The 23,499-nt window shown below is 44.2% G+C and overlaps 3 protein-coding genes across 9 annotated transcripts in view; 2 read left to right on the top strand and 1 right to left on the bottom strand.

Moving 5' to 3' along the window:
• The window catches only part of LOC119180224 (protein Njmu-R1), a 65,505-nt gene extending 60,783 nt beyond the window's left edge, over nt 1–4,722 (top strand). For both annotated transcript variants that reach the window (XM_037431368.2, XM_037431366.2), the window contains 2 exons: nt 710–780; nt 4,038–4,722. In XM_037431368.2, coding sequence (XP_037287265.2) covers nt 710–780; nt 4,038–4,212 — 246 coding nt within the window. In that variant the 3' untranslated portion in view covers nt 4,213–4,722. The remainder of the gene's footprint in view (nt 1–709; nt 781–4,037) is intronic.
• A 1,213-nt stretch (nt 4,723–5,935) lies between these two features.
• awd (nucleoside diphosphate kinase) lies at nt 5,936–6,710 on the bottom strand. Its single transcript, XM_037431369.2, has one exon. The coding sequence runs from the start codon at nt 6,525–6,527 to the stop codon at nt 6,069–6,071; it is 459 nt and encodes a 152-aa protein (XP_037287266.1). The 5' UTR covers nt 6,528–6,710; the 3' UTR covers nt 5,936–6,068.
• A 3,776-nt stretch (nt 6,711–10,486) lies between these two features.
• Nucleotides 10,487–23,499, top strand: part of LOC119180112 (thioredoxin domain-containing protein 11) — a 58,356-nt gene continuing 45,343 nt past the window's right edge. For 2 of the 6 annotated variants that reach the window (XM_075868445.1, XM_075868444.1), the window contains exons 1-5: nt 10,503–12,520; nt 16,193–16,745; nt 20,664–20,729; nt 20,839–20,958; nt 21,390–21,566. In XM_075868445.1, the coding sequence (XP_075724560.1) occupies nt 12,213–12,520; nt 16,193–16,745; nt 20,664–20,729; nt 20,839–20,958; nt 21,390–21,566 (1,224 nt within the window). In that variant the 5' untranslated portion in view covers nt 10,503–12,212. Of the gene's footprint in view, nt 12,521–16,192; nt 16,746–20,663; nt 20,730–20,838; nt 20,959–21,389; nt 21,567–23,499 lie in introns of all 6 variants that reach the window. The other 4 variants (XM_075868442.1, XM_037431253.2, XM_037431251.2 and 1 more) reach the window with 4 other exon arrangements.

The raw sequence follows: 23,499 nt of genomic DNA, 5'->3' as shown, positions 1-23,499 counted from the left end.
GACCCTCGTCTGGGTGTTGTGTTCGGGCGTCAAGCTCACGCCGAATACGGTAGTCCTAGGCGACCGGTAGGAAGTCTTTCTGGAATGCCACGATGAACTGGTTCCAGGACTGAAAGGAAGGTTCAAGATGCCGCCATCGTTCTGCAGCACTGCGCAGGGCAACTGGTCAAAACCGCTAGAGCACGTCGGACTCCAAGAACGCGCTAACACTCGAGTATACGAAAAGGTCGTCAATGAAATCGATGGCCGATTCCCTCACATCTTTGCCGGAAAAGGTGGGCACAGTCAAAGGCGTCAGATCCATTGTTGCAGACTGCCTCAATGTCCGTAGTCCAGGGCTGAGGTTCTTCCCATTGGGCGCCAAATGTAGGGGTTTGAGGCTGAAGCTAGCCTGAGAACCCCTCAGGAGAGAGACGGAAACCGACAGAAACTATGTTTACTGATCGACACCCGAGTTGCGACTGCCTGCTACCAGCGGCTGCCGCATGCTACGAGTCCACCTGCAACCTTCATTGTCCTCATCTTTCTGATGTTAGCACGCTCGCGGCCGCCACTCCCATAAACTTTAACAGTACCTGTTAGCATAGTTGGAATGCCCCAAGGGATGAGTAATATCAGTACCGCAATTAAGGCTTTCCCATAATTATCGAAAATGAAAGGTAAGAAACGTGTTTTCACTGCCACTGTGTGTTTTGCTTTGTTGCTGCAGACCATCCAGAACCTGAACCTTGTGAAGCGACTTGTAAAAGAGGCAGAAAACGACCACTATGCCCTGTTCAAGTAAGCCGCTATATTCCGCTTGCTTCAGAGCGGCACTGAAGTGTTGCTGTGCTTGTATGCCATAGTATGTTGTTCCACTTCCATATCGAAGTCTGTACACATTTTGTTGGTGTATCGGTACTCACAAAGCGACTTGTGCTTGCTTCATATTTATAGTTGAGTACTGCTTTGGAATGTAGCACAGAAGTCTGCACCAATGAATGTGTGCTTTCGACTGATTACATATGGCACACGGTTGGTGGCCCTTAGCTTAAAGAACATCGCCGTGTACATGAGAAGAACTATTTTGTTTGGTAGCAGAGGCCACCCACTGATGAGGACGGGGCCCCTCCTGCCTTCACATGAATGCCTGCTCGGTGCAAAAACTCATCCTGCAGAAAGCAGGCATTGCTATGGGCAGCTCAGCCAAGTCTTGCAATTGTGCACAGAAAGGAGTGTTTAGAAGCAGAGCGCAAGGATGCCCCTTTTCTCCCTCCTTCCATACAGAGGCCTGTGCTCACTCTCATTGGAGCTCTTGGCACCTGCTGTTTGCATCGTACAACAGATGTTGGCCAATAGGTGATACAAACCAACAGAAACATTTGAATAAGGAGGTCTTGAAAAAAACAATTTTTTGATTTATTATCCTATCCTAATGCACATTACCATGCATGTGTATCATTGAATGAAGACTTTAAATCATCAAAAACTGATTTTGCATATCTCATTTAGAGAGTTGTAAATGACTAATTTTACAACTTCAAGTGCACTATTGCCTATCTCGAAGCGCTGCTCTTTGCCGAGGTTGTTGTACATTAGTTTCGTTTTCTGCAGATTAATTTTAAGACCCACTTTTCTGCTCTCCTTGTCTAACTCCGTAATCATGAGTTGCAATTCGTCCCCCGAGTTACTCAGCAATGCAATGTCATCGGCGAAGCGCAGGTTACTAAGGTATTCTCCATTGACTCTTATCCCTAACTGTTCCCATTCTAGGCTTCTGAAAACCTCCTGTAAGCACGCGGTAAACAGCATTGGGGAAATTGTGTCCCCCTATGTCTACTTAGGGCAGGTAATAACCGCAGAGCCGAACCACGAGATTGAAGTAACTAGAAGAATAAGAATGGGGTGGAGCACATTCGGCAAGCACTCTCAAATTATGACAGGTAGATTGCCACTATCCCTCAAGAGGAAGGTATATAACAGCTGTATCTTGCCGGTACTTAGCTACAGAGCAGAAACCTGGAGACTTACAAAGAGGTTTCAGCTTAAATTGAGGACGACGCAGCGAGCAATGGAAAGAAAAATGGTAGGTGTAACCTTAAGAGACAAGAAGAGAGCAGAGTGGATTAGGGAACAAACGGGGGTTAAGGATATCATAGCTGAAATCAAGAAGAAGAAATGGACATGGGCAGGGCATGTAGCGCGTAGACAGGATAACCGCTGGTCATTAAGGGTAACTGACTGGATTCCCAGAGAAGGGAAGCGGGTTAGGGGGAGACAGAAGGTTAGGTGGGCAGATGAGATTAAGAAGTTTGCGGGTATAAATTGGAAGCAGCAAGCACAGGACCGGGTTAACTGGCGGAACATGGGAGAGGCCTTTGTCCTGCAGTGGACGTAGTCAGGCTTATGATGATGATGATGATGAAATGACTAATTGCCACATTTTAATTTTGTAATGTCTCATGGGTCATTATGGCTACTTACAATACTAAAAGTTACTCTTAGACATGACATGATTTTTTTTTAAATGGCCGCCTCACAGGCTAAAGCAAATTAAATGTCGAAACAGTGACTTTTTTGATCAGAATTAATTTTCAATCTTGGAAGGTAAAACTTAGCTTCCTGTAATTAGTTGGCACTTGTGAAATAATTGCAATTGTATCAAGTTTCAGAAAAAAGGAAAAGCTGTGGCTTGTACTTCAAGTGCTGCTGAAAAGTTTGTTTAAATACATTCACAAAGACCTCTTAGTTTCATAGGGCAGGTTAACTTTACAAATATGACAAAACAAAGGAAATCATCTTTGAAAATTTAAAAACATCTTTAATTTAATCTGTTCTGTCTGCAAGAACAACGAAGGCCATGTTGCCATTGCATAATATTGAAATCACTTTGAAATTGTGATTTCCAAAATTTGGGGTGAGGTCATTTTTTACACTTTCTTGCTATTTTAGGGCCCTCGTTTCCCCATAAGATGAACTTCTTGTCACAGAGTGCCACGATGTGGTGTTCCATAAGTTTCTAATAACATTACAAAATCACATTTAGCGTGCACAAGAGGAAGGTTACATTTCATCACATTCACTCAAGGTCATGGCGTGATGCAAGAAATTTTTCCAACAATTGAGACTCCAATACCAAATCCACTCGATAGTTACTTTGAAAAGGGGTTCAGGAGCCCTCGCAATTGTGTCACATGCACACTGGCTAGGTGCACCTGCAGAAGCATCCAAATCGTTTTTACACGGTACAGGTCAAGCACAGTGATGGAAGTGCTTTTTGAAGCAGGAAGAGTACTGCTGTAGAGCAGCCATAACTATTTTTGGAGCAAAAAAAAATGCTTGTTCAGAGCAGCTATTCAATAGAAGTTTTAGGAGCAGATAGGAAATTTGCCTTACATTATTTAGAGTTCAGAGCATTGCACTAACTAATATTTTTAACTAACAACCATCAATGTCAATTTCATGTAGCACACAATGACAGGTGGTCAGAATGTACTGTGAAATGAGCTACAATTAAAAAAATATTAGTATTTGTGGCAGAAATCGAATCAAACCCCAAAAGCTGAGTGCCACATTTTAGAAATAACTATAGTACCATACAACTGTTGTGAAAAAAGCAGTAGAGAATCGGTATGAGATAAAAGCAATCCTACTTATTTTCACACTTCAACACATCAGCATGCATGTCTAGCTGAGAAAAAAAAAAACAGCCAAATGAGCTATATGCCTAATATGCCATTTCTTGTCGCACAAATGAGATCAGAGCCGATAATGCTGCACACTATAGTAGCACACTGGGATGATAGTACACAGATTATTTTCAGTTTCTTAGGGCTTGAGAGTTGGTGAAACAGTAAAAGTTTGTCATTCTCATTCTCTCAGTGTTATTTCTGGGCAATTACTAACAAAAATTACTGTTTGGAACAGCGATTCTCTTTTGGAGCAGCACTTACATCACTGCAAGCACTGCACTCGGCACATGCGCCTATCGATTGAATCAAAGCTTGATCATTTTTGTACATTTTGACAAAGAACATGCTATGACTGAACTGTTGCAGCACATACCAGTTCCTGAAGAAGTGCGGCTACTGGGAAGCCTTGCTTCAGCGAGCCATCAACGAAGGCTCGGTTGTGGCCACGCCCGAAGGCCGAGAGGTCATTGAACTTTTACAGGAAAGGCTGGCAGCCAATGCCCTTGCTGGAAGCCAAGTGCCTGTCAGGAATTCTGCCTGACATGTTCCCGCTCAAGAATAAATGTTTGTTCTGGGTTTAAGCATTAGCCCTAAACATCAACACAAGGACCTTTACAGCCATGAATGTAAAGCTCTCACTTGTTTTGTGCTGCACAAGGTAGAGAATAAGCAGTGTAAATCTGCAGTGAACGGATGTTTACGGGACAAATCTGCCGTACTTAGCAGTTGGTTGTTCTTGTTGAAGTAGCTACAGCGCAAAAAAAAAAGGCAGGCAGAAGAGACAAAGTGCTAAGAGAAATTTATTTACAAGATACAACAGATTAAATGGAGGCATGACAAAGAAACAACAATAAAAACAAAACAATTGCCTTCATCATCTATGACTATTCAGTATAAGACAAGAGTTCTTTTTTTGGTGAGAGCAGCAGATGTCACACTCGTAGATTGTGGACCAAATCTGGCAATTATTTTTGTGGTTTTATTGCCTCTTCATTGTTATGTATCTTTCATGGTGCGTTGTATCCCTTCAATAAATTTGAGTTGTTAGTCAGCACTGCAACTATTTCAACATGCAGCAGTTGCTTACCTAAGCATGGTGCTCTTGGTCACAAAGGCAACTAAATCTCAAGCTTTTGTGGCCATCTTCAGAAGCAGTTTAGGACCCAGCTTACTGCTCGACTTTTCTTTATTTTTTTTGGCAAACTTGTTATTGTGACTGCCCCGTGTGAAAACGGGTGCTTTTTTTTTATGCAAAGATTGCACAGCATCATCTTTGGCGCGAAAGAAGGAATAAATTGAAGGACAGTATGATGCCACCCTCTTACAGATGCACTGTCTAAAAGATGTTTGGCGTCTGACATTTCAGTTCGCTCAGTGACAAGTGTTCAAAAAAAATTTATAAATGAACGTGCTGCCGTTGCCGAACCAGAATATTTCCATTCCATGAATATAGACACCAATCATTGAAAAATGGGCTGTTGTAAATTTAGCATAATAATGTATAAAGTAGTATTCTTGTTCCATTTGCTCCTTGTAGGTCAACGTACGACGACTAAGAATAAATTTATGAAAATAGGTGTAAACGATGCCTAATTTATACATCTACATGTGGACACAAATGATCAAGAGTACGGGTCAAATTGAGGAAGCCGCGTAGATTAAATTGGGAATAGTGCTTGATCCCGTTCACGATCGGTGCCAAGGTCATGTCAACTTTGGCTAAATTACAGCGAATGGAATGCAACTAGCCTGCTTTTGTGTTTTAGGCTCAAGGGCGCTGCAAATAGCGCTCATCGCTTGGGGGCTACTAACAAAGTGACGCGTGGCAAGGAGAGGCTTCGCCACGCAGCGCGAAGCCGCCAAAATTGACACCCTGCGTGCCGTGTCTCAGTTAAGCCACTCCCATCTCGTCACGCGAGCTTCTTTTTCCGAAACGAGGCTACTTGATGATTTAGTCAATCCGTATGCCGCAGCACTATTAATACACCGGCCAACTTTCGTCGAGTTACGCACGCGGCTTACAAGAGTAAAAACGTGACATGTGGCCGGTGCGACTCGCAAGCGTGTCGAGCACGTTGTAGCCACTCATTCCTCGTCAACGGTTTTCTAATGCAACTACCAGAGAACACCTACTGCAAATAAGTGAAGTACGCCCTGCACAACCGTTTGGTAGTGGTCACTACTTCAGGTACGTACGGCAGAATAAACAGTAAACAAAGAAAGGCGCGAGGCGGAGCAAAATGAAGTGACACAGACTCCAGTCGTTCCCGTCCCGACCCCAGGCAGAGGCGGTCGGTTTATTTTCACGTCAATGTGAAGGAGGTGCGTGTAGAAAAATATTACGTCAAACAACAGTGCGATCTAGGTGGTGTTGTACAGTCCTTCGCAGTTCGAACTTCATTCGTACACGCATGGCTCAATCTGGGGCTTCCAACAGACGAGTTCGCTCTCCTTGAACCACAGCGCGATTTCCTTTTCGGCGCTGGCGACGGAGTCGCTGCCGTGTACGATGTTACGGCCCACCTGAACGCAGAGGTCGCCGCGAATGGTGCCGGGCTTGGACTCCAGCGGGTTGGTGGCACCGATCATGTCACGACCGGTGAGGACGACGTTGGTGCCTTCCCAGACCATAGGGACCACGGGACCACTCTGCATGAACTTGACGAGGCCATTGAAGAAGGGGCGGCCCGCCAGGTCCGAGTAGTGCTGCTGGAGCAGCTTCTCGTCGGCCTGCATGAACTTCATGGCGACAAGCTTGTAGCCGCGCCTTTCGAAACGCTGGATGATTTCGCCGACCAAACCACGCTGGACGCCATCAGGCTTGACCATAATGAAGGTACGCTCACGGTGGGCCATCTTTGACGAGTTCTGTTGCTTCGCACGGGAGGAGTGGGACGGAGGCTGCCGGCACACGCGACGGTTGCTGAGCGAAAAGGACCGGTCACCGGCGACAGGAAGTCCTCCCAGCTTTTCGTACGACGTAGACGTACGCACGGAAAGTGTTTCCGTTTCCGCACATTTAGATGGATAAATGGATGGATGTATGTGGCTGTACCACAGAACATCTACCAGTTTTGGCTGTACCACCACCACCTAAACTTATCTAGGTGGTGTTGGCTGTACCCTTTAGATCGGGTGACGGTTAACGCCATCTAGCCGTAATACTTAGTGAATTAACCACTAGATTTATCTTTTTTTTTTCTTTAAATAGTCAGGTTGAGGACTCGTACTTTGCAGTGAAAGGTTTAATTTTCACTCGTGCCTTGACTTTAGCCACCATTCAGACAACCTTCTTCTAGTTAATTCTACCCTCTTAATGTCTATTTTGCCCTCCCTGTCCCTAAACCCCAGTGCTTTGAAAAATTCTGTGCCATCAACCTGAACTATAGGGTGAAGCACTTTACAGAACATTATCAAGTGTTCGGCAGTTTCCTCTTCCTCTCCACATGCACTGCATACCGTGTCTACCCCTTCGTATTTGGCCCGATATGTCTTGGTTCGCAATACTCCCGTCCTGGTGTCAAACAATAGAGAACTACCCCGGGTATGATCATAGATCCTTTTCTTGACAATTTCCTGCTTAAAAGTTTGATAGATCTCTAGTGCGGACTTGTTAATCATGCCGATTCTCCACATGTCAGTCTCTATTTCCTTCACTTTCTTCTGAACCGATAGTTCTTTTTGGTTTGGCCACCTGCTGTTTTCTAAGTATTTACCAGTCAATTTCTTGGTTCGCTTCCTCAATTTTGTATCGACATTCTTCATGTACAAGTAGCTGAAAACCTTCCTAGCCCAACGCTCTTCCCCCATTTCTCTCAATCGCTTCTCAAATTTTATCTTGCTGCTAGCTTCCCTGCCCTCAAATGATGTCCATCCCATATCACTTTGTACTCCCTGATTTGGTGTATTCCCGTGAGCTCCTAAAGCAAGCCTACCTATTCCACGTTGCTTAATTTCTAATCTTGCTTGAACTTCTGATCTCATGCACAAGACCGCATTGCCGAACGTCAGCCCAGGAACCATGACCCCTTTCCATATTCCTCTCACAACATCATACCTATTGTAATTCCACAGTGCCCTATTTTTCATGACTGCTGCATTCCTGTTACCTTTAGTCGTCACGTATATTTCGTGTTCCCTCAGATACTCGGTCCCATTGCTTATCCATACGCCCAGATATTTGTATTTATCTGTTATCTCTAGCGTGGCCTCTTATATTCTAAGCTCACTACCTTCATTATCATTAAAAGTTATGACTGCTGGTTTTTCCTTACTGAATCTGAAATCTAACCTATCTCTATCATTACCGCAGATGTCCACCAATCTCTGCAAGTCTTCCTTGTTGTCGGTCATTAGCACTATATCATCTGCATACATCAATGCTAATAGTACCTGTTCAATGAGTTTTCCTTGTTTGACAAAAGAGAGGTTGAAGCCCAGTCCACTTCCCTCTAATTTGGCCTCTAATCCTTGTAGGTACATCATGAATAACAAGGGTGACAGAGGACACCCCTGCGTAAGCCTCCGTTTTACCTCTGCAGGCTTGAACACTTGTTTTTCCCACTTTATAACTACCTTGTTACTTTTATAGAGATCCTTTAGAAGATTAGTGACTACATCTTCTACACCTAGTGTGTCCATTATTCCTCACAAGTCCTCTTGAACTAAACTATCGTACGCTCCCTTAATTGATATCCAAAAATGCTAGCCACAGGGGCCCGAGTTTTTTTGTTGTTTTTTTTCTGCTATTTCGATGCACTGCGTCAGTGAGAACAGATTGTCTTCCAACCTCCTGTGTTTCCGAAACCCATTCTACAGTTCCCTCAGCACCCCCTCATGCTCTATCCATGCCTGCAGTCTTTCCTCTATAATGTGCAGCGCCAGCCTGTAGACCACTGATGTCGCTCTTATAGGACGGTAGTTGTTTATGTCAGCTTTGTCTACCTTTCCCAGACAACACAAACACAACCTCAGGACGTCCTCAGTATGCCTCCGTAAGGACAATATGACGCCCTCAGAATGTCCTCTTATGGTACTAGAAAGGCGCTAATCCCGTCCCCTTTTCCATACACATAACAACCTCAGCACACCCTCAAAACAACAATTCAGGACTTCTTCAGTATCTTTTCAGAACGATAGCGTGGCCGGTTCGGTACTGTGGACAGTGATACTACTTATGATTTACTTCTTTTCATGATATTTTCATACATCAAAAGAAAAACACCTGCGAGGTCTCGAGTATATATACTGTATCAATCAACAGAGAGGTGACAGTGCTGGACTATTAGAGTAAAACAAACAAAGCTTGTTGAATGAAATTTATTTATTTAACAGTAATTAATCACAATTGACAGCTTTGTCAGGCATTGTAGTCTGAAAAAAAAAGCAGTATAAAGGCAGTCAACACAGTGTGCTTATCACCACGTGTATCGCGCCCAATGCACTCACTAGTATTAGAGGCTCCGCTCTGACAGCCTATCAGTGCACTCGACATGGGCGTTGACTTGACTTGCCCGAAATCGGGCCATGTGTCAGATGCAGAAGTCGATCCTTTCACATTAGGACCAGGCTGCTTCGAAGCCCAATTGATCGCGATTGTCTGTTGTTCCAGGCTGCTTCGAACCACACCTCGCCGCGGTCGGCTGGTGACAATGCATCAATGATCAGTCTGAACGTTGAGCAGCCCAGTGCACCCATCAACACGGCAATTTACCTACCGTCATCACCTACGACTTACACTCTCACACATATCTTACTTTTAACCATGCACACAAACAACAAAGGACACGAACCTTCACTAGTTCACTGCACTTTCTCTGACAGGGCCGTCGCTGCCATTTTGACAGTCAGTTGGCTCGGAATGGCTTGGCAACACTTCCTCCGTGCTTGGCAACTTGACCACAGAACACCATGACACCATGTGCCGCATGGTCAATGGTTGCCAGCTGCTAGTTTGTTATTACGCGATACAGCGGCGTATAATGACTAATTTAAGGCTGTGACATTTAAGAGCACACTGTTTCAATTGGACATTTCACAATACCGTGTTCAATACCTAAGCCAATTGATTATGTGTGTTTCATTAAGCGCAACGCATAACTTGAAAACTTTCTGCAAAAAAAAAAAAAAACGAGGCGAAAATATACAATAACTTCATGGCTGTAAAAAACAAGCTTGTGGAGAAACTTTTCACGTATGAAATGCATCTACTTGGTGCGCAAAGGTCTTCAGGGATTATATCCAAGTGCTCAGTGCAATGCTTTTGTCATCCCCAAAAAATCCTTAACACGACCTTTTCCGGACCAATTGTTGTCCTCAGAAAGCACTCGAAAAGATGTTTCCGTGGCAAACCAGCTTGTGTCGTCCTCAGTAAGTACTAAGGTCAATGAGAACTGTGCAAGGACGATTGTACCATATGAGGACGACCTAAGGACATCGAGTGTTGTCTGGGTTCCTTTATAGATCATGCTCATCCTGCTAAGTTTCCATCCATCGGGGACTTTACCATCAATTATTGTTCTGCTCACTGCCTCTCTCAAAGTCTGTTTAGACTTCGGAACCAATGTCTTTATCAGCATAATTGGAATGCCATCTGGGCCTGTCGATGTACTACTTGGAACCCTGTTCTCAGCCCTTTTCCACTTTCGTTGTGAAAATGGAGCCATTGCTACACTTGATCCATCCTTGTCTATTGTGGTGCATAAGGCACTTCTTTGTTGAAATTTTTCTGTCACCCTTGTTCTTATATATTCAGTAGCTTCGCCCCCTTCTAGCCCAGCACCTTGAGCTGTAGTTATAAACCTCTGCTCTAGGCTTGTTTCATTTTTTAGAAAGTTTAGATGGTTCCAAAATTTCGCAGCTGCCTTTCTGTCCTTTTTATGTACTTCTGCCAGCCACTGAGCACCCTTTCTTCTAATATTTTCATTGATTAGTAGAAATGCTTCCCTTCTAGAGCTTAGAAAGATGTCTCATTTTCTTTCAACATCATCTGTCGGTTCACTCCGCTGCTTAGCATGTCTGTGTTCCCTAGAGGCTTCCTGACGTTTCGCTACGGCTCTCTTAACTTCCTCATTCCACCAACTCTTGGGCTTGTGTCTTCTTTTCCGGGGTGACTTGTCACGTGCCTAGCTACGCAACCTCTAGCTCAAACACCCTAATTAGATTGGTGTATGTCTACATTGTTTTATTATCCTCAGTGATTACTTTCTCAATTTGTTTATTAGCAATTGCTGTTTGCCTTTCTGAATGAAAATTTTCCTGTAGTTGCTCATCTTGTCTCCTTCCCACTTTCACTGCTCTTCCAAAACTTAGCTTGATACGTTTGTGACCACTACCCAAACTTATGGAGCCACCTTCATCTATGTGCGTTTCCCTGAGCTTATCGTACATCCTATGTGACATCAGTGCGTAATCTATCGTCGACTGCAACCTTCCTACCTCTCGTGGTGTTTGCCCTTCACACTTCTCAGTGCTGTTGCAAATGATCAAATCATGCCTTTCGCACATATCTATGATCATTTTGCCTGTTGAGTCAGTATACCCATCTGTATCTTCTATGTGCGCATTCATATCTCCTACAGTATATTTATCTCACACTCTCCTCCTAATTCCTCAACGTCCTTTTATATACACTCGAGCATTGCCTGCTTTTCCTCTTTGGCCATTGCTCCTGTCCACAAGTACACCAAACCAAGGAGTGTCATTTGCCCTGCCACTTTCCCTTTTAGCCATAAATATTCTTTGCACTCCTGCTTGACTCTTTGCCAGTCTGTACTTTTACGAATGAATGCTCCAATACCACCCCCATTTCTGCTGCCTTCTGTTCTATTACAATATTCCCATACGTAGTCCGGATTACAAGGTGGTTGCTCCTTGTCCCGAAGATGTGTCTCCACAACCCCATATACCATCAGTTCCTCCTGCCTCAACTGCTCTTCTATCTCTTCCCACTTTAACCTATTCCAGCCACCCTGCATGTTAATATAGCCTATGTCTGACTTAGCTCGGCTCTTGTGCTTACGTCGATTTCTTCTCCCACGGACTCCGTGTGGCTCGAATATTTGTGCCCCTTTAGAACCGTCTTCGGCAACACTGTTGGCCTCAGAGCTTTGGGCCCCCCTAAAAAAGCTGTGGCTTGACGACCCATTCTATTACCAACCCTCTTATTACCACAATGATAGGCCTACCAGTGCCGTCTGTAGGTCGGATAAGTTAGTTTGCAACGCTACCGCTACCCTTATTTTTATTGCAACGTCAAAGGTACAGTTTCTCTTCTCTAACTGGTAGTGTGTATAGGTGTTCTGTGGTATAGGTGTCAAGTCGAGCCGCACCGCTAACGAGCCAACATGGCGCTGCCTAATCGGCATATATCGAAACTGATCGCGATGTAACGCGTTCTGCACGCGACATTCATGCCGCCGTCAGTGCACCGAAATCGCCGCGTAGTTGCCCAAGGCGGGAATCGCGTGGTGTCTGAAGCTCGACGCACCGTCCGTTGAACGCTAGGCTCATTCGGTGAAAGGTGGAGGCAATGACGTCACGATGGAAGAGCTCGACGAAAACACGAACGGCGGCAGTGACAGCGATGAGCCGACGACCGACGACGCTAATCCACGTGTCGCTTCGCGCGAGCAACACTCCGATTCCGAAAGCCCCGAAGCGGTCGTCGTTGTCGATGGGGACGCACAACGAAGGAGGAATATGACGTCTTACGCGAGAGAACTATTCTTTCTCACGCTGCTGCTCCTTGCGAGCTGGGCGGCGTTGCACGAGACGGCCAAGAAGACGCGTGCGGCGTCGCCTCCTCGACGTTTCTTCGCGAAGCACTCGCCTGTCAATGACTCCTACAGGTACGTGAGTACACGTTCGGCTTGGTGCACACATACACCGATTACACGTAGTGAAAATGAAACATTCTTATGAGAGCCTTGACGACATCCGGCAACACCGCACACATAAGGCTTGCACTATCCTGCGGATTTGTTGTCAACGTCTTCCTTGTTTGCAAGGCGGGATAGACGTGGGGATCAGCGCACTGCCGGACTTCTATAAACAGTATCGCATGTATTTGTGTAAACAAGCTTCGTTTTGTGAAATCAGGTGATCGGTACTGAAGAACGAATTAGCCAGACATTTTACACATTTGCTTACTTGGAGCTCGATTCGATTACTACTGTAAGTGCAGCAACGCACGCTTTATCTATTTTATTCACAGAATACTGCAGGCTCAAATCGGAGCCCATGCAGGAGTGGGAACAAGCACTTGTAGAAAAAAAAAATCACAATCAATCAGTTGTCAACGCGCGCAATGTAAACACAAAATAAATATTCTCATACAAACAAGTACACATAGCAATTTATATTCAACAGCATTTTCGCCACATAAATCAGTAACAATTCATGACCAGAAGAGGAATATATACACAAAAACTACACAAATACATACTCGCAATATAACACAGGCACAGCAATAGGAGTATTATTACGTTAACACATTAAGTAAACAGCTAGGATTACTAGTGCGCATACTACCTGTACATACGAACAAAAAAAAAAGGGGGGGCATAGTGCTTAGGGTTATGATGTCATAAAGTCGAAGTAGTCAATGTGTTGTAGCGATTCAAATGGCAGGGCGTTCCAGTCTGCAGTGGTACGAGGAAAAAAAAGAACTTAAATGCGTTGGTACGTGTCTGGAATAGTGTAATCGAGGCAGCATGACGATTTCTAGTTTCTCGTGATGTCAGGGGCTGTATAAACCTACAGGCATCCAGTGCGGAATGTTTGTTTTTTAAATGAAAAAAAATTTTAATCTCAGAATTTTGTAACGAAGCTGGAGTTCTTGTATATTATTTTCTTTCATGATGGCTGTGGGAGGGTCTGTCATACGGTATTTAGAAAATATAAACCTAATGCATTTATGTTGAATAATTTCAATGGCAAGAATGTTTTTTTCTAGTTTATGGGTCCCAAATGACGCACGCATATTCGAGAGCAGGTCTAATGATAGTATTATAGGCTAACAGCTTCACAGATGGCGGGGCAAGATGAAGTTTGTACTTAAGAAAGAATAGCTTACGGAAGGCGGATGCGCAAATGTTCGATACATGCATATTCCAACTTAGATTTTTGGTTATTGTTACGCCAAGGTACTTATATTCACTGACCTCTTTGAGTATGTGAGTTTGTAGCGCATATGGAAAAGAAGAAAAGTTTTTCTTTCTCATGATGTTCATGTGCACTGTTTTGTCCGAGTTAAGTTTAATATCCCACTGCTTACACCGCTGGAAAACGTTATCAAGGGAGGAATTTAAAAGCTGTGATCATTCATGGTAACTATTTCCTTATACAGTACACAATCATCGGCGAATAGCCTTATCCCGACATGTTCTGGGACAACTTCAACAATATCATTTATATATATTAAATAAGTAGTGGTCCCAAAACACTTCCCTGGGAACACCTGATCTACCCTGAAGTTTGGATGAACAGTGACCATTTATATCAACAAATTGTGTACAATTCGACAAGTACGTGGAGACTCAATTTACAATGAGCTCAGGAAGGCCAATATTTTTAAGTTTTAAAATCAATTTATTGTGGGAAACTAAATCAAATACCTTCCTAAAGTCCAAAAAAATAACATGGATATGCCCGGCTTTATCAAGAATAGATGCGAAAGTATGTATGACTGTGATCAGTTGAGTGACAGTGGACAAACCCTTTCTGAACTCATGTTGAAAGGGGGTTAATATATTGTTGTCATTAAGAAAATTAGTGATGTAGTTAGCTATAATGTGCTTGAGAAGCTTACAAGAAGAACAAGTAATAGATATGGGACGATAATTTGTAACCAATAATTTATCTGCAGATTTCAATATTGGGACAATTCACGCTGTTTTCCAATCTATCGGAACAGAAGAAGAAGACAGAGAGGCACGAAAAATGATCACAAGAAATTTAGGAACCATCTCAGCATGTCAACACAGAAATGCATTGTGAGTGTTATCGGGACCAGGCAAAGCTTTAGTCTTTAAATTCAGAAGCATAGGTACAATGCCAGATAGGGACACGATGTCTGAGTCAAGATAAGGAGTGATAGCATAAGCCTGTGCGATGTCGCAATTTTTTGGAAAACGCTTTGAAAGTACTCATTGTAATGTGTCGATATGCCTATTGTATCTGTAACAGTTGTATCATGGTGAATTATTTGAAGAGTACCGTCTTTCTTGCGAGATAATTGCAACCAGAATTTATCAGGAGCCATCCGTAAGAAGTATGCTAGAGTATGTTGAAAATAAGATTGCTTAGCATATCGGACAGTCTGTTTTAAGAGTGTCTGGTTTGTTTGAATAGTTTTCTGAGATGCACGTAGACAGCGTAATCGTTGTAGTTTTCTGTTTTCATGCGAAATGTCATGGGTGATCCACGTATTTTTTTTTTCGCAATCATTTTCTTTTTATTTGGCACAAAGTGGTCTATACAGTATAGACATAACCTTTTAAATGTCTCCCATAGCTTATTAACATCAGACCCATCGAAATCGCTTAAGTTTATGTCGAGAAAGTCTAAGACGCTTTCATCCGCTGCATGAAGGTAATCTTTAACTGTGACAGTTTTCGAAGAAGCACTTTTCGTTGTCAAGAAGTGGCATACGCATTTCACTATATAGTGGTCCGAAAGAACAGGTTCAATTGTCACAGAAAAGTCAGTCATGCATTGGCTCAGAAAAATAACATCTAATATAGAGGAAGAACTACCCTGAACACGAGTAAGCTGTCTAACCACCTGTTCTAAATTACTGTTCATCAATAAGTCCAGCACACTGTAAACAAGGGCACTAGATTCATTAGAACTAAACGGGTTCTCCCAATTGACACTAGGAAGGTTGAAGTCACCAGCAACAATTATTTTTTGTTGTCTAAAACCTGAGACGTGATCACATAAATCCTGCAAAAACTCTGGTGGAGCATCGGGACGGCGATACACGGCTACAAGTTATAACGAAAAACCCCAGCATGACAATTTCAAGGTAATACTTTCATGGTGATCGATTTGTTTTGTGAGTGTAGGCAAAATGTTTATTTTAACCAGAACGGCAACGCCACCTCCTTTTGAATTTTTGTCCTGACGAAATACTTGGTACGAAAGCGGAAAAATACTGTTGTCGTGAAGTTCACTTCGAAGCCAAGTTTCTGTAATGACAACTACCTGAGGACTGTATCCCAAGATTACGGCTTCAAGGTGATCACTTTTGTTCACAATGCTGTGTGCATTGATATATAAGAGGCGCAGTTTCTCAAGGTGTGAAGGTATCTGTCAATCCTTGGGGGAAACTTTTGGGGAAGCTGAAGATTAAAAAATAACCCGAGGAATCAAGAACCTGCAACGGTACTTATGCTTACGTAAACAAGTCCCATTGCATAAGTATACGCCCACCTTTTAGAAACCAAGGCCTGCATTTAAAAAATGCTCAAAAGAACCTAGCCGAGTAGACGTGTCGCCCCCTTGCTTTATTTCCGCAGGGGTCATCTGGACTCCGAGTGGGTGCACAAGTACGACGTCTCACTGGTTCTCTACTACGCTCCCTGGGACGCTGCCAGCATGCGTGCCCGAGACGCCTTCGAGTACCTGGCGTACCGGTACGGGAATCAGTTCGCCTTCGGCGCCGTAAACTGCTGGTGGCCCAACGGGCGCTGCCGAAAGCGCCACTCACCGTCGCTCTACCCGGTCGTCGTGGCTCACGTCAGGGAAGTGGGCGACGTCGTCTTTCCTATGAATGTGACGCCCACTGCGCGGACCCTAGAGGGCTTCCTGATGCATGTCTCTACGCCGCTGGTGCGTGTCACGGGAGCCGTAGACCTCGCCGCCCTGCTGCGACGTCACACGGCCGTCGTCCTGGGAATCGTGGGCGACCCCAGGGGTCGCGCATACGAGAGCTTCTACGGGTTTGCGCTGCAGGCCCTCACGCGCGACCCCTGGCGGGACGTTGCCTTCGCCGTGGCTGTGGACCGCCGTGCCGCGGCAGAGATCGGCGTCGAGCACACTGTGACGCTGTTCACGTGGAACGCGTCGCTGGTGAGTTCATAATCATCAGCGTGACTGCGTCTACTACCATGCAAAGGCCTCTCCCGTTCTGCGAATCAAACCAGTCCTATGCTTGTTGCGGTCAGGTTACCCTGCAAACTTCCTAATTTCATCTTCCCATCTAACTTTCATTCTCCCCCTTGCATGTTTGCCTTCTTTTGTAATCCAGTCGTGTTCTCTTAATGACCAGTGGTTATCCTGCCGACGATAGTGCCCTGCCCATCTCCATTTTTCATTTCGACTATGGGTTCCTTTGCCCATTTGTTTTCTCACCCACTCTGCCCTCTTTTTGTACCTTGCCCTGCCGCGGTGGTCTAGTTAGTGGCTAAGGTATTCGGCTGCTGATCCACAGGTTGCAAGATCCAATCTAGGCTGCAGCGGCTGCATTTTCGATAGACGCGAAGGTGCTGTAGGCTTGTGTGCTCAAATTTGGGTCACGTTAAAGAACGCCAGGCAGTCAAAATTTCTAGAGCCCTCCCCTATGGCGTCTCTCATATTCATATGGTGGTTTTGGGATGTTAAATCCCACTTATCATCAATCTCTCTTTTTACCATAAGGTTGCACCTCAAATTTTACTTTTCATTGCTCGCTTCATCGTCCTCGCTGGGGAGTTGGTTCTTCTTATAGATAGCATGCACCGACGTCATTGAAACTGCAGTGTTGGTGTGCCGTATGGTGGGGCATGAAGTTTGAGAAGTCATGTTAATGTTACGAGTATATTGCACGCCGCTTCTTATTCGCGCACAGGAGGCCATTGGTGTTTCTGCCACATCGCTTTTGCAATCAAGCGCATTAACCATATTGTGGTTATCCTTTTGCCATCAATTTTGCCTTGCAGGAGTGCAAGTACATTGCCCCGCCGTGGTTGTCTAGTGGCTAAGATACTCGGCTGCTGAACCACAGGTCGTGGGCTCAAATCCCGGCTGCGGCAGCTGCATTTTCGATTAATGCAAAAATGCTTTAGGCCTATGTGCTCAGATTTGAGTGCACGTTAAAGAACCTAGGTGGTCGAAATTTTTTAGTCTTCCACTACGGTGTCTTTCATAATCATATGGTGGTTTTAGTACGTTAAACCCCACATATCAATCAAATCACTATGAGTACGTTACGGAGCTGTATACATGACGTGAAAGATACATATGCTATGTTACAACATTGGAAAAATGTTACCTCCACCCTAGCCATCCTCGTCCCTTCTCTCACAGAATTGTATGAATGTTCTTTCTAATAGCAATTACTCTTTTTTTGTGGTGTTAAGCATTCCTCGAGTGTTTGAAATAGTTGGCTTTCTACTACAGACACACATTTGTGTTGCTGGCTTTAGGTTGGAAACTTGAATGTCCTGGTAAATTCCCTTTTGGACTCCAACATTGTTGCTCAGTCAAGCGTAAGGTTTAGGCAGTAATGCTAGACAGACTTTCAACTCTTTATATGTGTCATATTTACATTAGCTGAGAAAAAGTACTTACTGTTCGAGTGGGCTCCAGCTGGCACAACTTTCACAAGTGAAAGACAGGCATGTTGTGCCTCAGTTTTGTGGGTAGAGCTGACATTCTAAACGTGGAGCATTTTTTAGTTGCACCATGTTGCAGATTCGGCGTCGGTGGCGCCGTCCACACCTCCACTGCGCATGCTCGTGCCGCATGCTCGCGCCTCGTGCCAACTGTCGCTCCCCTCCCCCTCTTTCGCCTCGCAAGGCTGATGCAGGCAGCGTCAGCAAGTAAAAAAAAGATGATTGCTAGCGCTGCACAACTATTCATTGGCCACCCCATATATGTAGGCACTGGATTGCACGTTGGAATTCAGTCAAGAGCATCTTTACTTGACTTTCGCTTGACTTCACGCATTGCTTGACTCGAGTAGATGCGATGGAAGCAACAGTACCTTTAACCAGTAATGGGGCACAAGCCAATATCAGCGTCCCTCCACTCTCTGAAGGCAATGCTACTCCTTCATTCAATAAATAAGAATAATAAAAACGAAATTACATTTAAGCATTCCCAAACCATACCCAATTACGCCACAGTCACGCGATACCCCCACCACTCTGAGACATTTACTCGAGTTCCCCTTGTGGGAAGATGCGGGGTGGCTTTTTTTTTTTTGTTTTGTAACAAGGCTCTGGGATTTCTTATAAATCTGATAAACACTCACCGATGAAATTTCTGGCTTTTTTTTTATTTATTGGATAGGCTCGTGATTTTGAAACAGCATTTTCAACTTTTAAAAGTTGGCAATTTAATAGTTGAGTATCATCAATCGAAATGAGCGCACCTCCATCAGCAGCAGCAACCTCATAAAGTATGTTTGCGTCTATTACAACAAGCTTTAAGGTTGTAACACCACCATGCATAGGTGTTTTGTATCCGAGTATTTGTGCTTGTATGTATATGTAATTGCACATTCAAACCTTCTAATATACACCTAGTGTGTCGGCATGTTTTCATGTTTAGATATAATTTCATCCAGGAACGGATCCAACCACCCATTTAAGGAGGGGCGGTTGCTTGAATTAACACCGGAAAGGGGAGTGTGGTCATTACTTCTCTGTTTTTACTAGCACAAAAACCCAGTAACGTCATAAATACTGTGAATCTGTGCTCGCAGTGGTCACTCATTTGTCCTAATGGGTATAGCACGTGGACGGCAAGCAGTGAAAAGACGAGGAGGGGGCGATTCCCTCTACGCCCCCCCCCCCCCTCTGGGTTTGCCACTGATGTCATCTAAGATTTGGGAGTATAGAAAATTTTAATAATAATAGGTCCTTTATTTTTTATCGAGATAATGAGCCAGACTCTGAGAAAAAGCTAGGAAGCAGCTTGACTATATCTTGCCCTGACAAAATTTCACTTTGGCAAGTTTACAGCAGTGCTCATCAACAGCCTTATTAAGAGGGTAAATGAACAGGAAGCAAGGGAAAAAAAATGAACGGTTAAAAAAAAAGAATATGAGCAACAATGCAACCCATTTTTATTGTAAATAAAAATAATAAGAAAACAATGCAATGACATAATAATCAAAATTAAACACGAAATTTTGGCATATTGAGGATTTACCATCCTGGTCAAAAATAATAATTGTAAGCACTCCAAATTTCAAGAAAAATTAGCACCGATAACATGGAGCCCTAATTGTAACCTAGCATAGTTCGTGGTTATTGTAGGTGAATTGAATTGTGAGGTTTTATCATTTCGTAAATGCCCAGTCAATAATGAATGATACCATAGCATATTGTCCTCATCAACCAGCATGGTTTTTATTGTATGAGCATAACACTGTATCCATCATAACCATAAGTGAAAGCAACTGACTACTGACCAACTCATGCGATTAGAGCCTAGTGGATATACCACAACTGTGAATATAATGACAGAATTTAACATAGTTCTTTACATGTTTTAGGTATGTATGAGATTCTTATCTTCAATCTCGCTTGAAAGTCGGAGAAACCAGCATGTCATGCTGTCTAGTGGTCAGCTATGGACTGTGCGAAAGAGTCGTTCAAATTTCAGTATATTGTCTGCTATTGTTTAGGCACTTAAAATGATAGTCAGTATGTTAGCAGGTATCTGCGCTTTATTACAAAGGGAGAAACCCCCCCATTGGCTGCACCACTAAGCTGAGCAGATTAGGAACTTTTGTTCGACCACCTGTAAACTTGAAAAATATTTTTCTTGGGTTAGAGTACTCTTCACGAACTTGGACAATGTTTGCATTTGTCGTTCAAACTTTATGAAGTGCACAAATTTGCAAATACGAAATCCTACTCACTTGTTCAAGCTTCTAATTTAATGCTAAGAGCATTTTGGTGGTGATGTTGTGGTTAGCCGTAAAGATGAACTTTTGTATGTTTTTTTTGTGTTCCTCTGAAATACGAAAGTTGATGCTGGTGCCTTCTTTTTTTCCAGGGTTACAGCGAGAAAGGCACTGATTACAAAACAGCACTTGATTGGACCTACAACAAGGCTCGGGAGGTATTTGATAGTTTCTTACTTACAGGCTTGACCATAAGGTATTCCATTCAGAATCACCATTGTTACAACCTCTGATCTGCTCGCGTCAGATTGTGAATTTGGTGCGCAGGCTCGAACACTTCACTGGGTGGCTCCCTCTGGCCTGAAAAGCAGGAGGCTTTCAAAGTTGATTGAGAACCAGTCAACGCTTGTCCTCTACACCGACCACGGCAGCCAGGAATATTTTCAGGTGTGTGTCTGGCACATGCATAAATAGTAAATTTTAGTCAGCAGTCAGTGCATATGGGTGGAAGTCATAATGACAGTTGTTATACAGCCTGTTCTGCATAACATTATGTATTCAATGCTGATCTCTTGGGATGTCTATAGGTGTTCAGGTATGAGGTGGGAGCTTTAGATTATCTGATAAGAGTTAATGGCAATGAGAAGTATAACGCAGGGCTTATAGACATAAAAATTAATATACATAGTAGATGCCGCAGGACACAGCCCACGGCATAAGGTGCTTTGTATCTAATAGTTTTGCAATAGATACAGTGTTAGAAATAACCTATACAAAGACTTTTTGGACTTAATGAACTTATTCTCTTGCAATATACAGCTGTGTTATAATGAGGTGTAATCCCAGCAAAGTTAGAATTCTCTCATATTGATATGCAGATGCATCAGTTGTCTCAGGACTACCGTTCATGCGACTTGAAAGGCCGCTTCTCGGGCCTCAGCTGCCGGACTAACAGCACGGTCAATTTTGTGGCTCTGGATGGCAGGCACTCCGAGTTTGCACCGCCGGGCCTCCTCTCTGATGGCTTCCCCACTGCCGTCATTTACTCTGCAAAGGTACATTCATCCTTTGCGAGCTTCAGAAGGCCTACATAAAACTTCTGTCATCAACATTTTGATATGACTCAATATAAGAACCTTGTTGCATTTTTCTTGTGTGACAACTTATTCTTTAGATATCAAGCCGCTCCTTCACTAGCCTGTGTAACCGCGTACGACCGTCCACACCGTTCCCCTCGCCACAGATGTTCGAGCGGTGCCAAGTAGCTCATGCTCTCCTAGCAGTGCACCGTGATGTGTCTCCCCCTTGCCTGCCGCGGGCTCGCCGCGTTTCAGCTCTCTCGCTTCGCCCTCTCCACCGCTCGCCATGCTTGAGCCCACTCCTTACCTGGGCATCATCTCAACCTTGCCACCTCTCTGTCGGCGAGAAGAAGCCGTGAGCCAGCGGGTGCGCAACCTGCGCACGCCTTGAGAATTTCGTGGCACTGACAATGTGGACAGTGCGCCACTGCTTGTTTCGAATCGCACCGCAAAGGCCGTGCACCGACGCGGCATGCTTCCCGCTAGTGTGCGTGTACCTTTCCCGGCGGTCACCGGCGTTGCAATGGTTAGCGAAGCCGATCGCGTTCGCAAATCGCAATGTGAACAACGACGAGGTTCAAGCCAGGGAAGTCGAACGCAAGCGTCGGCAGTGCAAGATCAGCGACACTAATGAGGTGTGAGTCAAGAACACCGATCGGGTTCGAGAGTGCAGACGGCGTGCTGGTAACACCGACAAGACGCGATCCAAGAAAGCCGAGCACAAGCATATTTTTGTTTGTTTTTAGAAGGCTGTTGTACTGTCCCCCGTTATTTCATATCTGTGAGAGATTATTGACTGATGTATGCCCTCCTACTAAATATTGCGATTATAAATGCTGAAATATTGCTGCTCCAGCAGAGTGAGCTTAACCTCACACTTTTGGTCTAACCACATACGCTGTTTCTGAGCTGGTGAAGCAGCAGTTTATGTAAAGTAAAGCATATTTGCCCTTGCTATAGTGCTGAGTTTGTTGATATATGCAAACGGTGCGAAAATTCAAGAAAGATTAAAGCAACACAGATTGTGAGTAAACTATTGCAACAGTCCCCATTCTGTTACAGGTGAACCCCGCTATAACAAAACTGGCGGGGCACAGAAAAAATTTTGTTGAAGCAAAAATTTTGTTGTAGTGAAATCGAAGAAATATAGCTGATCTGAGCTAGCAAAACAAAGGAACGTCTATTCTCTAAATTCAAAAAATGTTTGCTGCTTTCAATTCTTTCTTAGCAGCGTCACAATGTGATTCTCACCCATGCATAGTGCGGCCATGGTGAAAAGCACGCTGAAACAACGCCTAAAACCGCCTTCGTGAATGAACCAAACAGTTGCATTAACACGCTAACACCAGCAGCTGTCCGCCGTCAAAAGCGTCCAACAACACCGAGATGGAGGCAGGGGACCGTGGAGCGGCGACTTTTGGATTATTCTATGCCATTCTTATCATCCATCACTCGCAGCTAGCTGATTTTGTTGATAATGTGGACGAACAGCCGCTCTGATTAGTTACCACACTGCCCAAGCGCGAACATAATGATAAGCATCGAAATCGGAACAGGCATCCTTTCGCGGTTGCACCCAGCATGACGATAGTTATAGCGCGAGAACAGAACGACGACACAGAGACAAGAAGGACACGTCGTTTTGTTCTCGCTCTATAATTATAGTCATGTCATACCAACTAGCCCAAGCTGCCACACTTCTAAATGCACCCAGCAGTTGCGTGAAGGAAACCATAAACTGAGCGACTGAGCTTCAGCTTCGGATCGTCTGCGGCTTAAAAGCAAGCCAGTGGGGAAAGCAGGGGAGTTGGGGCAGTCTCATTGCCATTGGTATTGAGCAATGGGTGCTCCCATGCTGTCTGAACAGCGGCGGTATAGCCGCAGTTTCTTGTGGTGCCAATGCATGTTT

Source organism: Rhipicephalus microplus, chromosome 7, assembly GCF_043290135.1.
Source record: "Rhipicephalus microplus isolate Deutch F79 chromosome 7, USDA_Rmic, whole genome shotgun sequence".
NCBI classification, from domain to species: Eukaryota; Metazoa; Arthropoda; class Arachnida; order Ixodida; family Ixodidae; genus Rhipicephalus; species Rhipicephalus microplus.
This window is presented reverse-complemented; position numbering and strand designations above follow the sequence as displayed.

Bases quoted from the DNA above. Each gene is read 5' to 3' on its own strand.
- awd (XM_037431369.2), bottom strand. From the start codon at position 6,527: ATGGCCCACCGTGAGCGTACCTTCATTATGGTCAAGCCTGATGGCGTC.